General features: G+C 40.8%; 1 protein-coding gene across 1 annotated transcript in view; it reads right to left on the reverse strand.

Moving 5' to 3' along the window:
• Positions 1-1,058, reverse strand: part of LOC118599645 (C-type lectin domain family 4 member M-like) — an 18,236-nt gene extending 17,178 nt beyond the window's left edge. Inside the window, exons 1-2 of the mRNA XM_036215265.1 lie at positions 898-1,058; positions 491-580 (exon numbers count right to left, since the gene is read on the reverse strand). Coding sequence (XP_036071158.1) covers positions 491-580; positions 898-1,012 — 205 coding nt within the window. The 5' untranslated portion in view covers positions 1,013-1,058. The remainder of the gene's footprint in view (positions 1-490; positions 581-897) is intronic.
• Between the last annotated feature and the right edge of the window lie 16,069 nt (positions 1,059-17,127).

Genomic DNA, 17,127 nt, shown 5'->3' on the forward strand with positions numbered 1-17,127 from the left:
AAACTTTTAGACTTTTAAAACGCAACTTGTTTAAAAAAAAATGAATAGAGACAGGCATACATTTATTTCCAGAATAAAAAAACCTAAACCTTAAATAACGTTCAATAGACAGAGTGAAGGGGTTTTTGCTCACCTTAATCTCTTGGTACATTGGAAAGTTGCTTTTTTGTTGTTCTTTTTTTTTATTTTATATTTTTGCTTGTTGTTGCTACGTAGGTTTTGTTTCTCAGCCCATAATATATCACAGCATCAGGAATTTCAACCAAAATTGTAACTTTTTCTTACATACTGCACTAACTCAGAATTCTTTCCTATATGATTAGATTCCCGTGGTCTTCAACCCTGCTCCCTGAGATCTACCATCCTGTTAGTATTTCTCATATCTGCTGCAAATGACATAAATGAAGGAGGCTGGATCTTGTAGATCTGGACTGAAGAATACTGGAATATTTTAACTTTTAGGTGAATCAGAATGTAGAAAGTTACTCACAGAGAGCAAAGCCTAGAGAAATGTTTAGAGCTGCCTGAATAACACACACGAGTCCAACGGTGATGGCGATCAGCCTGTACACGTTCACTCCTGCATGGAGAAATAATAATGTCTTCATAATAACTGAGCTTTAAAACATTCATGTTTCAGTTTTATGAAAGTGTTGACACCCGTCTAATGTTTCAGTTAAACATGAGCAGATGAAACCGTGTTTGTCCAATTTGGTCAATTTAAATGTTCCTGCGCTTGACAAGAATTTACCAAAAGTGAAAAAACAAAATTAGATTAAATGTAATTTTAACATATTCAGATTTCTAAAATATCTACAGATCAGTAATCATTTGCAGAATATAGCTGTTGCTATAACCATTTCTTTAATAAAGTAGTTAATTACTTCCTTGTCTTACCTTGTGCAGCTCCAGTCTGTTTAATGTCTTGATAGGGATGTTGAGAATTCTCACATGAAACAACATATTTGCCTTTACCAAACAGAGACATTTCATATTCTTGTTCTTTTTCCATGTCTTGGTTCCAGCAAGACCAACAGTGTTTTCTGTGGTTCACCTTTTATATCTCCCTTTTTCCTTCCACTTCTGTGGTTAAAAACACTGAACTGTGGTCGAAATTAAAGTTTCTATCATTTCTTAGCTTCCTCTTTTTTATCCTTAGTCAGGTCACGTCTGAACAGTTTCATTTCATCAAACACCGGATTAAAAACGAAAATTCTTTATTTCCAACAAATTTTTTTAAAATCAATACTCAAATAGTATTTTTTTATAAAGAAAGAAAGAAAAATAATTTTAAGCTCCAAAACTCTATGTATTGACTCTGCAAATGTTTACAGTATTCCCAAATCCAAACAAAAACCGTCTCTTTATTAAAAACTTTATAAAACTGTCAATTATCAGATACCTGCCTCTGTAATCAGTTGAGCAGCCAGTTCAGCCAAAACCAATATTCTCCCTGACTGAAGACTAAAATAAAGTAAAATGCAATCTCTGTATGTCCAAAATGCAGTTAAAAAGGTCATCAAGAGAGACTACTACACATAGTTGAATATCATCTGCATAACTATGGAAACTTATGTCATGTCTCCTGATGATGTCACTAAGTGGAAGCATGTCCAGGTTGAAAAGTGTTGGACCTAGAATTTAGCCTTAAAGCACCCCACACATTAGTCTGTGCTTCCCAGATGAGGAATCATTCATATTAACAATAAAATTCCTTTCTGAAAGATCGAATTTGAACCAGTTGACAGCTGTTCCAGTGTTTCCAACAATGAAGGATCTGTTTAAAAGAATGGAGTGGGGAAACGGTGGCTATTGGCCCATGGGCAGCGATAGAGAAGAGCGTTCTCCTAGAGGCCACTGCTGTCTCAGTAGGCTCAGATCTCCCAGGCGGCAACTGGGGACCTGCAGCAGACACCATGGCAAGACAGCTGGCTCACACAAGGCGTCTCGTTCTCGATTCCAATCGAGAACACACACACAGGCCTCAAAAAAACATTCCTGCAGTCCGCAGTGGTCCTCCAACTGGGACCCAGAGAGAGGTAGTGGCTTTCCAATGACAGAAAGGTGTGCTATGTACGGTTAAACACAAATGTGCAGTGACGTATGTCTCAAAGGATGTTTGATTGGCCATTCTGCATGTCGATCAAGTGGCATACTTCACAGTGGGGATTATTATCCGCTGCCTGCCTGTTTTTTTTATTTGTTTTTTGATGGCTCGATCTACCCACATGTCCTTTGCGATCTAAGCACCCCTGAGCTAGACTCTCCTAATCAACTTGAACCTGAATTGAATACACCTGTTCAAACTGATCACCTGTAAAAAAAGATACCTTTCTACAGAATCAGACAAACAATCACGCCGGTTCTACACCACACGCGAAAGTGCTGCAAGGTCACTTTCATTCGGCGCCCTTGTTGACCTTTGAGGTATAGTTCACACCAGACGCAAAGCGCACGTTCATACGCAGCCACAGGCAGTTTTGCGATCGTTTCAGTGTCTGGTCTATTTTTTGGTGAGCGATCCATGTTAATCCTGGAAGGAAGCTACACCAATACACACAAGATATAACCAAAATATAACCAATTTTTCACAATAAAACACTGCTAATGACAAATACGATCATATTTTTGTATTTAAACAGACTGCAGAGATATTAAATAAAGTATTCCCCCTTATTCTTTAGGGATTAAGAACTCAAATAACAGCAAAGCCACAAGTTGTAAAGGTTAAAATGTGTTTCAGTGTCTTTCCAGTCTGGGGTTAATACAGCAGAAGTGTTCTTTCTCACGCCTACACAGGATGTGATACAAACCTTTCCTCTATGAAACTGCTTTGTTTTCAGTTTCAGTTGCTGGTCAAACAGTTTTTGTGGCTGAATTTGCCTCTTTTATGTTGGTCCTGTTGTTTCTGTGAGTTACTGTGGCTTTTTGTGGTAAATTTCACAGGAGCTAAAAGTAGAATTCTCTACACCAGGGGTCAACAACCTTTGTGAAACTGAGGGGACAAGATGGCCGATGCTGACACTCCACCAGACTGTGCTTATGGCACTCAGCTATGTGAGAACTGCAATTTAGGCAATCGTCAACTTCAAAACATTGTACAGAAGCTGTGGGCACCTCGCGCTCGCCAACCGCTATGCCCCGCTGGCTGAAGGCATCATCATGGCGTCAGCGACCCGAGCAGGATCACTGGGATCGAGGTCTGGCGGAGCTCCCACTGTGTTACCGGGCTCTGCTGCCGGTCAAAGCCGGATTCCATCTTCCTCAGGTCCAACAGCGTCTGCAGCTGCTTCAGGACCCGTTTTGCCGGAGCTTGAACAGGTCGCTCTTCCTCCGGGATCCGCGGCACTTGACCTGTTTCCCGGGCCCTTCGCTGCTCAGCCGGTGCCCGCCACGAGAAGGAAACACCGCCGGCTGCTGCGCAAGGCGGTGGCCCGACGCTCGGGTGAGCTGTCCCGGGGCTCGCGCACTGCGCTCTCCGGCTCCACAGCATCAGGGGATCAACCCGCTACATTAAAGATGGACTTTCACATTGGATTGCCGCCTGCTACAAAACACCACGCCGGAGCTTCCATCTCTCCACCTGAGCCCGCTGGAGCGGAGGCTGCTGCTTGTTCTCACCAAGCTGACGTTGGGGGGACACCCGCTGGGAGACCCGGACCTCTGCAGCCCGTCCTCATCGTGGGAGACTCCGTTGTTCGGCATGTCCGGGTCAGCAGGTGCCACACACTATCATTCTCTGGAGCGGTTGTCAACATTAATAACTCAATCCACCACCTCTCTGTAAAGCACCCCTCTGCGGAGAAATTCATCATCCATACGGGCACCAACAACCTCAAGCTTCACCAGTCTGAAACTCTGAAAATGGACTTCATCAACCTCATCCATAACATTCAACAGTTAAGCATAAACTGTATAATATCTGGACCACTTCCTTCACTCCGTTATGGAGACATAATGTTCTCACGCATCTGTCAGCTTCACATCTGGTTAAAATCATATTGTCATTCCATTAACATCCCATACATTGATAATTTCACAACATTCTACAATAGACCACACCTCTTCAAAGCAGACGGTTTACATCCTAACAATAACAGTTCCCGTCTTCTCAGCATCAACATTGATCTCACACTCCGCTCTTTAAAAAACATTCCCAGCTGACGGTCGAACCAGGAAACCCACACCCCTGACGCATCATTCTCTGCCACTCAGCATCACATACCAGTTCACATTACGCATAGATATTTCAATAATCTCCATATACAACCACGTGCCTCGGATGTCAGATATCTCCGTCCAATTCCAACTATTAAACCCATGTCACATCAGATTTTACCCACAACAATGAAAATGGCTCTTTTTAATGTCAGATCACTTTTAAACAAGTCTTTTATCATTAATGATTTTAGACCATGATTTAACTTGTTTGTTCTTAACTGAAACCTGGCTTGGCACTGATGCTCCAGCTATTCTCACTGAGGCTTCTCCACCTAATTTTAACTTTTTATTTTCTATCAGGGAAGGTAAGAAAGGTGGTGGCACAGCATCGATAGCTCACGAAACAATATCTGAAAATATTGTATTCAACAAATATTCTTCGTTTGAGCGTCATGCTTTCCTTTTTGGTGCCCCACCTGTTTTAGCTGTCACAGTGTGTAGACCACCAAACCCTCCTTCCTGTTTTATAGAAGAATTTTCTGAATTTTTATCATTTCTTCATATTAGGTACAACAGGATTTTAATTACTGGTGATTTTAATTTACATGTTTATAAAAATGATGATGTCTATGCTCGTGAGTTTTTAAATCTTCTTAGCAGCATGGATTTTAAACAACATGTCACATAGGCCACTCACAACAGAGGACACACCCTCGACCTTGTCATCACCTACGGTCTGTCTGCCGGGGTGTCCTCTGTTGTTGATTTAGCAATATCAGATCACTGCTGTGTGTTTTTTAATGTCACCAGTGAAATCCAGCAGGAAACTGCAGGATTCGAAACCCATGACCTTTTGAATGTGAGCCCGCAGCCATAACCACTACACTGTCTAGTGGCGGAATCTGAAATGCATGTCAAACTTAAATTTAAACCTGACAATCTGGATTGAGAAAACAGGAAGTCATTGTTGATTGTTTAAAGCTCCCAAAATGGATCAACCCCCCCGCCTCCCGTCACCAATTTGTCATTTATTGTACTTGTCTGTGTTAAAAATAATTATTTTACCTGCATTGAACAGTTTCAAGGTAAAAATAAAATATAAAAGTAAAAACAAACATTTAATGTGGACTATTCGTGCACCTGCCGCCGCTTGCCTTTGTGGCTTTTTCTTTGGTTTGTTTTTGTTCGGATTGGACCGACGTGCTCGGACATACCTGCTGCCGACTTCCGCCGTTCACGGCTCTCGCCCGGTGGCGTTTTCTGCCGTGGGCTCACGCCGCCGTTGTTCCCTGGCCCGGACGTGTTTTTGCTGTGAGACCCAGTGGCGTTCTCTGCCCATGGCTGCCTGCCTGTCTGCCGTTCCTGCTGCGCGTGGACGCTTCTGCTCCCTCCATCCTCCGCTCGGTGACGTTCTCTGTCGTGAGTCGGCTGGTGTTTCTATCTTCTGGGTCTCGGCTGTTCTCGCGACTTTGTTGCCATTGGCCATCCAGTGGTTTAAGCACCGCCTCTGGCGGTCAGGAGGGATGAAATAGAACGAAAGTTACGTCTGTAACTACGGTTCTATGAATCCCGGATGACCGCCAGAGCTCCTGGTCCCTCGGGCTCCGTGTGTTCTCGCGAGAAGTGTTGGGACTAAGCTCTTGGTGCCACGTGACTTTATACCCTCACGTGGGGTCACCAGGAGGTCACAGGTGACTTTGTTGTCATTAATTCTCGAACTACGCATGCGCATGAAGGATCATTCAGTGCTTGAAGCACCGCCTCTGGCGGTCATCCGGGATTCATAGAACCGTAGTTACAGACGTAACTTTCGTTATGCCACCATGAATGTGGCGCATAAAAAAATAATGTTATACTGTAATGAATACTTTCTTTTTTTACTACACCCTAAGTATTTTACCTGGACAAACAAGATTTTACTATGTAATTTACCATATTTTTTCAAACGTTTAATAAACAATAAAAAACTTTAGTAACACTATTAGTGTGAAATTAAATATGTATTTAAAAGCAAATGTAAACAACTTATATTATATAAATATAATGCAATGGTGTATTACAAATCAGATTATATAGCAATTGCAGAATAATATATAAAACCACATTGATTTTTTTTTTCCTTTTAGAACCTCATGCATTACAGCAATCAAACACATGACACAGCAAACAAATTTAAGGTTAAACCTTTTAATTATTTTAAATTGAAAAATATGTTTATAGCAATGCAAAAAGTACAAATCACCATTTGAGAGGCTTGCTGTTTTTTGCAACAGCACATAAAGCCAGGTAGCTGTATTCCACCCATAGAAAAAACAATTTTAAAGTAACAATTTCATTTAAAGAGTTAGATATCAAAGACCAGAACTTTAATACATGAAATAACATGAATAATAATAAATATGGAGAGTAACAAGTGTCACCCTGATTTATGCGTGCATAATTCCTGATTTGTGTGTAACTTTTGATTTGTGCTTGCGTAATTTTTACGCTTAACCTGGCATTAACTACTCACCACTCTTCCTCGCTTTTCACTTGAACTCGCCGCGATTACCACTGAATCTGCCTGCAGCAATAAAGTACATTTTACCGTGGACAACTCTCCCTCCCCGCCGACGAAGGCGGCGCCCGGCAGCGGAAAAAACGGTGCGCATCGCCTCAACTTTGACAACTTTGATATGAGTGTATTGTAAAGCTCTTTGCCGTGGAAAAAAAAAATATATATATTATATATGTAAATGCGATGTGTCACACTTCCTTAAATCATTTTATTTGAGTAAATGAAACTTACCTTTTACAAGTTAATCCGATGAGCAGGTGCGTTTTGCGTTTGCAAAATGGCCGACTCCAAAAAAATCCTCTTCTAGAATGATCCGTGGCAGACGGGGTTTACGTATTTAAAATTAAGGGGCGACTGAGAGTTTGATTTGATTGATTTGATTGATTTGATACTTGATGGGTACTGAGTCATGCGTAGGGCTACCATTTTAAAATAACGAATGTGCTTAGTTATAGTTAGTTATACATTATTAATAATAAATAATGATACTCCTCTATGTGAAGATGCTGATTTTGCACCATAATTATCAACAATGACAACAAGCTAGGAAACAGATAGTAATATTCAGCACTTAATTATTCTCAGTAATTGTTAAACTTTCAGATGATCACTTATATCACTACATTTCATGGGAAAATGTCCCATTTTCACTATGTTGTACCATATTTATCAACTATGTAATTTTAAATAAAAATCAACGTATACATTTTTAGACAAATCTTTTTACATTTTGAACTAATGACCAAATCTGCATCATTTTTACCAAAATAAACGAGGTCAGAGGTCACCTAAACTTATCTAAAGTTCATGTACCATGAACACATTTTTAAGACTTTTTAATTTTTAAATCTATGTAAATGTAAGTATGATAAAAAATAGCCACAAAATAAAATTGAATTTTAGACGCAGTAAGTTGTGCAGTAATGCAAATAGTGATAGATACTTTTTACTTGAAATGCAGTTTATATTAAAATTAGGGCTGTCAGATTTGTCGCATTAATTACGCGTTAATTTGACATGTGCTGGACGCCGACAATTTTTTTGACACATTAATCGTGGATTTTTTCATACGTGCCTTTCCACATCGCGCGCAGGCGTCCCTCATCGCCCTCTAACTCACCGGCTGCTCTCACTAGATCACGGGCGGGTCTCCAACCACCGAGCTACGAGCAAGAACCGGCCCGGCGCCAGGACGTGGAGAGATCATGCATCCTAACCCGGCTCCGATTCCCGTCCAGTACCACGTCTGGTGGTACCGGCTTGCGTCCGGCGCCACGTCCCGAGAGCTGCGGACCCCCGATGTTCCGAAGAGCAAGCGCACCGGGGTACGTTTTAAATGTAGTTTAAACAACGCCAGTTATTTGTAGATGAAAAGATAAATCTCAGCTTTGAGTGTGTGGCCCGTCCCTCTTTCGCCGCGTGAAAATATGCAAAATATCATAAAGTTCTGGAGGTTTAAGCGTGATCCAGCCCCAGCATAGCGGTCTGCCTGCCGGCATATTCATAGCGTGAGATCCGCTGGACACGTCGCTGCATCAAGCTGCAGCCAGAGAACGCGGCGGCAGTAACAGACTGTCAAACTATCCACAGTGTATCCCGCTTTTAAAAAACCAAAGTTCATCGGAAATGATAAATCTCTATTTCATTTATTACTGCAATTCAGCAGAGGAGGAAAAGATTTGGTCCTGACAAAAAATGAACATGAAAGTGTTATGGAAATGTTATTTTTGATGTTTTTTATTTTATTTTACTGAACGTTGATTGAAGTTTTGAATTTAAAATGCCCTTCACTTGGACTTGGGCTTTTGTTAGGCATTTTATGTTACAGCCTTTTATTGTTAAGAAAGTTTATCTCAATACAATGTTACAAAATAAAGTATTTCTGATGAAAACTATTAATTTTGCCATTCTTCAGCACACATTTTTTTCCTAAAAAAAAAAGACCACGTATTTATTTGCGATTAATCGCCAGTTAACTACGGACAATGCGATTAATCACGATTAAAAAATTTAATCGCTTGACAGCTCTAATTAAAATGTCAGAAATACACAATTTTTGTTAGTATTTAAAACATGGGGAAGAGACTACAGCAACTGAAAATGTTTGTTGACTAATTACAAATATCTCAATTGAACATACATAAAATAAAGAACAAGTGTCTTAATAATGGTATAATACAATAATAATAAGAAAACAGTAACTGATACGAAATGTAAAAAGGCAAAACAAAATTGAAATATAACAGCACCACAAACATGATGTTAATAATAATATAGGCAGCAATAAAACACCAAAGTAACTAGTGATAAAAATAAATAAAAGCAACACTCCAATATAAAAATATGAACAAAACAAAAAATCCTGCCATTGGTAGAAATATGTGGCTCTTTAATGACTCTCTCTGTTAAAGCAGGCAGGGGAGGGTCAAAGTTTAAGGAGCAGCGAGAGAGTGTCTCTTTGTGGGTAATTTCCTGCACAAATTGGGCAGGTCTTTACTCAAATTAAGTCAATTCACCATTTGAGGATTGTGCTACAGCTTTATCCATGCTCCTTTGCCCCTGTGGCGCTCCTGCTGGGCCTGGTTGGGGTGGCACATTTCTTCAGTCTGGCATCTTTTTTAGCTGTCTAGGGGGCTCTGTCAACCACTGCTGTCTTGGTGTGGGGGTGACCAGGCACTCCCCCTCTTCTCTACATTCCATCATTCACCACAGTTGAACAGAAACGCTCACCTGAGAACACGTTTTCACATATGGGTGACAGAATGAAATTCGTTATGTATGTATGTATGTGTGTTTGTATGCACAAGTGTGAGGTCTAGTTGTATTGTGTACATCACAGCTTTTCTCCACAGCAGTGTCTGCTGATAAATGTGGATTATGCAAACACTAACAACTGCACAATGCTGCATATCATTGCAAGTCTCACTTACTCCGCTTCAGAATCCGCTGGAATTACATTAATTGCGTTAAAATGTTACAGCAGACGAAAGACTTAACACTGGAGACTTTTTTTATTTCCACCAACTGCCGCCACACTCAGGCACACGAGCACTGAGTGCATGTACAGCAGACCCAAATTCAGATGTGCATTCTAATAATAAAATAATAATAATTCTTATTTGAAGTTGTTACATCTGCACCCACATTCAGGAATGGTACTTTCAGAGTAGCTGAGATTTTTTTTTTTTTCTTTTCTCATAGAATGACTTGGCGCACTGCACTGATGTAAAAAATAAAAACAGTTTCTTATACAAATGGTTGTGGTAGCTAAAATATACATCACTCAGATGACTTAATTAGGAGTTGTTTTACTTGAAACAATTAATTGGCTGCACGGTGCCGCAGTGGTTAGAGCTCTTTCCTTCCAGCAAGAAGGCCCCTGGCTCAAGTCCTGACTGAGAGACCAGAAACAGAACCACCAGTGAGGACCTTTCTGTGTGAAGTTTGCATGTTCTCCCTGTGCAAGCGTTGGTTTTCTCCAGGGACTTTGGCTTCCCCCCATTATCCAAAAACATGGTTCATGTTTTAATTGCTTGCTCTAAATTTCCCCTAGGTGTGAATGTGGGTGTGTGATTGATAGACTGGCCACCTGTCCAGGGTGTATCCTGCTTCACCCAGAAGTGGCCGGGTTAGGCTCTGGCATCCCCATGAGCCCAAAAGGGATGAAACGGATTAGAAAATGGATGGAAACAATTTGCTTTTGTTCTTGTGGTGGAAACTTGTTAGATCCGATGGAATAAAGACATGTTTGTTGAGCAGTTTCAAGAGTGTTTATTCAACAAAGTAGAAAAAAGATACACGCTTAGCAAGCATGGAAAGGTCAGCAGAATCTCAGGAAGGATGATCATGTTGTATACAGTGACACAAGCAAACTTTAATCAGGAACATAAGATAAGGGCGTAAGTGCCATATCTAATGAACAGGATGTTCTAATGAAATCAAGATGTTCTACACACTGCGATCAGGACCTTCTGATTAAAATGCAAATTAAAGTTAACGAAAAGCCAGACTTCCTGTTCTAGTTTAGTTTCACTGGAGCTCAGCGCTCACCTTCATCTCAAGTGTCTTTCCCGGCCTGCAGCCGACTGGTCTCTGACGATCCAGGTTCATCTCAAACACGAATTTTGATAAATTAAAAATGCTTACCTTTTACATATAAACTTCTGTGCTTTAGAGCCCACCCAAAAACCATTTTGGCTCTGTTTACCAGCATGATGCAGATCACATTAGCTGCTATCCAGCCCCTCTTCCTGTAAAAAGACACTTTCAGACTCAGCTACTGCTTGAAATTCCTCATCCACAGTAGCAATATGGAGGAGCCAGGGGAGTAGAGAAGCAAGTCATATATGTCCATTTGAGTAAAATCGGAAAGAATCTGTGCTGAATTAATGAGTGTTTTGTTTTTTCTCCTACAAGGCACTTTCTAAATTCATCATTCAAAAACAATGTTCCCCTTATCAAAGGGGGCATAGAGAGAGGAGGGTGCACTCCTCTCGCAGAGCGCCCATCCCCGTGCCTCTTCTACTCTCCATGCAGGGGCACCCCTTCCTCCCGTGTTGCCCCTCTACTGTGCGGTGATGCACCTCAGCAGCGCAGCACCTCCTTCAGACACAAAAATTTCATACAAGTATCTTGAGTTGTCTGCGTTTTTGCAACAAACCACATAATGTGACTTTAAAAAAAATCATCAAATGCTTGAAACTGCGAATAAGGATACGTAAATAAGAGGGGGAACACTGTACATCATGTTATTGCATTCCTAAAGATTCAGAGAGCTGAGCTAAGTGCATCAGCACTATTAAAGGAGCCATTATCAAGCAATACAAGAGTGAAAGATGGAACCCTCCACTGGTCAGATTCCACTTGTGCAGTGATCATTTCATATTACATATGAAGCTTACTTATTTCCATTATTTGCAGTTATCATTAGACAGATTGATGCTGGTATAAAACCACAGTACATTGCATGGAATTTGTGGAAATAACAATGTCGTGTTTAAGTTAGCAAGCACTAATGTAGCAATCAAAATGTGGAAAGAAAGAGCAATAATCCATTGAGTCCGGACTGTATTCCATCTATTTTCAACTACCTTCCATCTACAGAGAAGAGAGAAATAAAAATGACAACTAGACGCTTTAGTCAAGCTAATGTAGACAAAAGAACTTGATCCTGCTGCTAGCCATACTAATGCTGCCTGGATTATAAAACTTACCCTCCCAGTGATGATGCAGCATTTTTTTGATTAAAGATTCCACAGCTGACTGGTTGCTGCAAACCCAGATTGAATCCATCTGAAACCCTCCAGGCTTTTGTTAACTTTTAGAGTCCTCCGTGTAGGACGATGGAAAGTTTATTTGGCATATGTCTGGATAGCATAGATCTGGGACATTTTCTTCACCGGAGATAACTTTAAAAAGCACGCCGGGAACATTATACAGGTCGGTAATATTTAACCTTTTTACTTTTTTTAAAAAAAGCTAAACGTTGTGCGAATGAAAGTGAGACGAATACTCAGATGGCTTGAAAGTTTCAGTTTCAGTTGACTACAGGCAGTCATGTGGGGTCCAGTGCTCTATTCTTTTTAGTGTGATTTAAAACTCACTAAATGTTAAAAAAAATAAAATAAAATCTAAAAATAAATTTTTCTAAATATTCATGAAACAAATGATTTTAAATAGGCTTTATTTGGCTAAAAAGGTACATGTTTGGCAGTAACCATAAAATCAGTGGGTTTTTTGGGGAAAACTGAACCAAAAATTAGTTACTTTTACATTTTACAATAGCTTATCAATTTCTGGATTTAAATTTGCTAACCTATGTAAATTCCTTCTGGCATATTTCATTCAAAGCAAATGTAAAATTGCAGCATTTTAGTAAAAGGTGTTTAACAGTTTTTACTCTTATGTTTACAACACAGCAGCAATTTTATTTAAACACCAGTTTTCTTTTCACATATCCAGAAGTTTTCATTTGTGCACACGAGGTCATTCCAGCTGTTCACATCATTAATATACTTTATTTCTGCACAGTCTTCATCTCTGCCCCAATAACTGTTGGGTTCTCCTGGGTGCCAAAAGCTGAAACACACAAAGTATTTATTTTAAAAATGTTGTGGAAAATCAACTAATAGTTTAGTTTTTAAAAACACATTAGTATTATATTTTGATAATTTTAATGCAATAACAAATGCGAACCTTTCATCTAATGAAGTTCCATCTTGCCAAATCCAGTGACCTTCACTTTGTCTGTCGCTCAGACCAATCCACAGCCTCTTCTGGAACTTTCTTGCAAATTCCTTGTTTGCCAAAACAGATAATTCATCAGTCAAGAAGCAGATGGTGAAGTACAGAGTTTAAATGTTTAAACTGAAGAGTGTTTATCAATGATGTTAATGATGATCTTAGACAACACAATGTGAATCTGCTGGTTTTTTTAATGGACCCTGAGATCAAGTAACTTGGTGTTAGAATTATTTCCACATGAATACAACAGAAAGGACATAATGCCCTAACATCACAAAACCCACGACTCAGAAAACCTTTCCCAAATGTATTTTTTTGTATTTTGCTGGTTTACTTATGACTTTAAAATGTATTTATGAAAAAACTTTTAGTGTAAAGCTACTCTACACACATACAGATACTTTCCAAAAAAACTGGAAATGCATGGAAAAATATATTTATTTCCATAATTCCATTCAAAAAGTTAGACGTTCATTCCATAAAGATTCAGGCTCCGCTGTAAAATTGGTTTCTCATATTTAATTGAATCCCATGAAAATAAGATTTTGATCAAATTAGAATACTGTGGAGAAATCTGCCCAAATGTTTCAGGACGTGAATCTTTTAAACTGAGTTTCACCAACTAATCATCTACTAAACTCAAACCACATGCACAGGTTCACCAGATGTCTTTAAAATTGTAGAGATGTGACATTCTCGAGCAAATCGAATCTCTTGATTGGCTATTAAGGTGAATGATTGGAATTTACTCCCAGTCAGCTTGAAACCGTTCTTTATGTTGTTCTTTTTTCCTCCCTCCCTCCCCTGAGTTTTATTAGGGCTGTCAAGTTATCACAATTACACAAGTTTTAGTGCGTTACTTTTATAAATCTTATTAATTTTTCTTGTGTCGGAGAGTTATTTTAGTGTTATGCACACCTGGAGCATTTTGTTGCACTTATACCATGGTCATCTGAGAAATAAAAAAATATTAAATAAAATATTAATACTTTGGTCCTGTTATACTTTTAAGCTTAAATTGTTTTTTCTTTTTTTTTTTTTTTTTTACACAAGCGGACTGTCTTGTAAGTGATGCAACACGTTGTCATGGTAACAGCTTCAGTGCGAGGTCCACACGGCGTGCATGAACCGTGCTCCACTCTTGCTGCTTTTTGAGAATGATCGTCATGAGTAGTTTAAAAGAAGCATAATTTTAGAGGAAACTTCTCTTTGTGCTAATTTTGTCTTAAGTAAAAGTTTATTTAAAAAAATAGTCTAAATCAGGAGTGTCCAAAGTCAGTCCTCGAGGGCCAGTGTCCTACATGTTTTCCAACCAACGTGCCTGTGATGACTGCAGTCACACAGTATTCATTTAAAGGTGAAGTGCAGCTCCGCTTAATTTTATATGAAACTTTGGTTGAGATACATTTGCGCTTATTCATTGGTTTTGTTTTGAGTTTCATGTGGAGCTGTACCTGCCTGAGGTGGCCTGTAGATTGTGCTAAACAGAGAAGCTGGTGCTACCACTACCTGGACTCCATGTGGAGAGGGAAGGGAATTTTCCGCTCTGTTTGTTCCTTGAGGAAGCAGAAGCTGAGGACACTAGGGTGGAACTGTCCATCACCCAAGCTGAGGTCACTGAGGTAGTCAAAGAGCTCCTCAGTGGAAAGGCTCCGGGGGTGGATGAGGTTCCCCCGAGTACCTCTGTGCTGTGGGAGTGTCTTGGCCGACACGTCTCTGCAGCATTGCCTGGGAGACGGGAACCACGGGACTGGCAAACTGGGGTGGTGGTTCCCCTTTTCAAGAAGGGGGACCGGAGGGTGTGTTCCAACAACCGGTGAATCACACTCCTCAGCTGTCTTGGGAAAGCCTATGCCAGGGTACTGGAGAGGTGAGTCTGCTCTTTTAAGTTTTTACTTACCGAGATGGAGAGTCTCAGGGCAGGAATAACCACTTTAGTTTAGTCTGTTTAGCTTAGTTTTGCAATCAGTTAGTGTTTATGACTGACTCTCTACCCCTCCTTGAACCGCCACCTTAACGTCGTGGAGGGGTTTGAGTGCTTGAGTATGCTGTCGGGGGCTTTTGCCCCTGTTAGGGTCTCCCATGGCAGACAGGTCCTGAGTGACGAGCCAGACAAAGAGCGGTTCAAAATCCCCTTTATGAGTGACAGCACCAGAGATACCGCTACGTCGCCCAGATTGGCGTCACCGGGGCCCCATCCTGGAGCCAGGCCTGGGGTTTGGGCTCAGAGGCGAGCACCTGGTGGCCGGGGCTCCTCCCACGGGCCCCGGTCGGGTCCAACCCGAGGAAGAGACGTGGGCCCACCACCTGCAGGGGAGCTCTAAAGGGGCCGGTGCATTGTGGTTTGGGTGGCAGTCGAAGGCAAGGAGAGGGAAGTCTGGGCATCTTTGCTTAGACTGCTGCCCCCGCGGTCCGGTCCCGGATGAAGCGGAGGAAGATGGATGGATGGACTGACTTTCTACTTTTGTACAATGACAGGTATGAAGCCCAAAGAAACAACTGTTTTGTGATATTGGGCTATATACATGAAACTGAAATGTATTTCTGAAATATTTACCTATTTATTTTAAATGTGTTTATGTATTTGTTGATCGAGACTTTTATTAGTAATTTTGTACAGAAAATAGTTAATAATACAGTACAGTACAGTTAATAGTACAGTACATGTTCTATACAAATTTACTACTAAAGAAGGGCTGTACCTGAGGCATAAGTTGTTCACACTAAAAAAAATAATTCTAAAATGTTTGCTCTCATGAAGTTACCCAGGACGTATGTGTACTTACATTTTCCTCTCTGCTGTCAATGATGATCAAATCTGCACCTCTTCCCAAACAGTCATCTCGGCTGCTTTGCCAGGATTTCTCGGTTGTAGAAATATAATAAAAGCTTCCACTAAAATAGATCCAATTTTGTTTTAGATAGTGATCTGTTGACACAATCAAACTCATTAGTTCAACAACTAAGCATAGCAGAGTTTCTGCACATGAGTACAGAACTATTTTGTCAATAAAAAAAAATCCCTGCCTTAAAGTATAAAATAAAAAACAGAATTACATTTTTCAGCTAAACTCTTGGTTCAATATGTAATGGGGTCAGTGAACTTTTATTTTTTGTGTCTGGAGGCCTATTAATGGGCCACCTCTCTGCTGCAAATTGGACGCAGGTGCAGCCAGGGGGCGTGACCAATGGGAGACTCTTTTTACAAGACTGCAGAGATGCAGGTAGAAAAAGAAAAGGAGGAGGAAGACGAGGTCCCCCGGTTCTGAATCCCGCTGAACAAGGAACCAGACGGACAACTGTAACCAAGGAGCCGGTGAAGAAACCTAACACTGGAGGAGCATGACGGGAGAAGAGAAGCGGAACGGCGGTGGAGAAGCGCGACAGAAAAAAGAAACAGTGGACCGTTGGCGGAGGAGCCACTCGGAGAAGCGGCACCACATCATCGTTGGGAGTACGCTGGACGGCCCACCTCGCAAGTCGGCGTCAGAACCGGAGGGTAGAGCCAGGAGCCAGGCAGCGGTCGAAGAAGGGGAAGCGACGCTGGGATTGCAGAGGGGTGTGGTCACGATACACCCCTCTCCGAGCTAAGTACCCTCCTATCACCTGTCTTTTAGCGACCTGAGAGTGTTTTTTTTATTATACCAGAGCGGTTATTTTTTAATTGCATGAACCTATGTATTCTTTTATTGCTGTGTGTTTTGTTGTGATTTTATATACGCCTGGGGCCCGTTTCAAGAAGCAGGTTTTGTTGGAACTCTGAGTTCGTGAACTCCAAATTCAGTAAAACTCTGAGTTTTCGGTTCCAGAAAGAGAGATAACTCAAACCCGGGAAAGTGGTCGAAACCAAGCCCGTTCCAAGAAGCAGGTTAAGCTGAACTCAGAATCAATCACTATGGTAACTGAGTCTGTGAACGAAACCTGGTCGGTAGCAGGTTTTCTTCAGGAAACTTAGAGTTCTCTGTGGTCTCCGCCCCTTTTTAAAGTGAAAGATGTTCAAATATGAGTCCCTCATTAACATTTAGAGAACATTCACGTTAGAGACGTCAGGTTTTCACCACGCAGAAACCAAAATGAAATGTTCATTCATAGAGGATCATGTAGAGAGGAGGCTGGATTAATCCAGAGGAAATGTTATTTACGTCGGTAGAGGATTTGGAGGACAC

The sequence above is a fragment of the Oryzias melastigma genome, linkage group LG14 (genome assembly GCF_002922805.2).
Source record: "Oryzias melastigma strain HK-1 linkage group LG14, ASM292280v2, whole genome shotgun sequence".
In the NCBI taxonomy this organism is placed as follows: domain Eukaryota; kingdom Metazoa; phylum Chordata; class Actinopteri; order Beloniformes; family Adrianichthyidae; genus Oryzias; species Oryzias melastigma.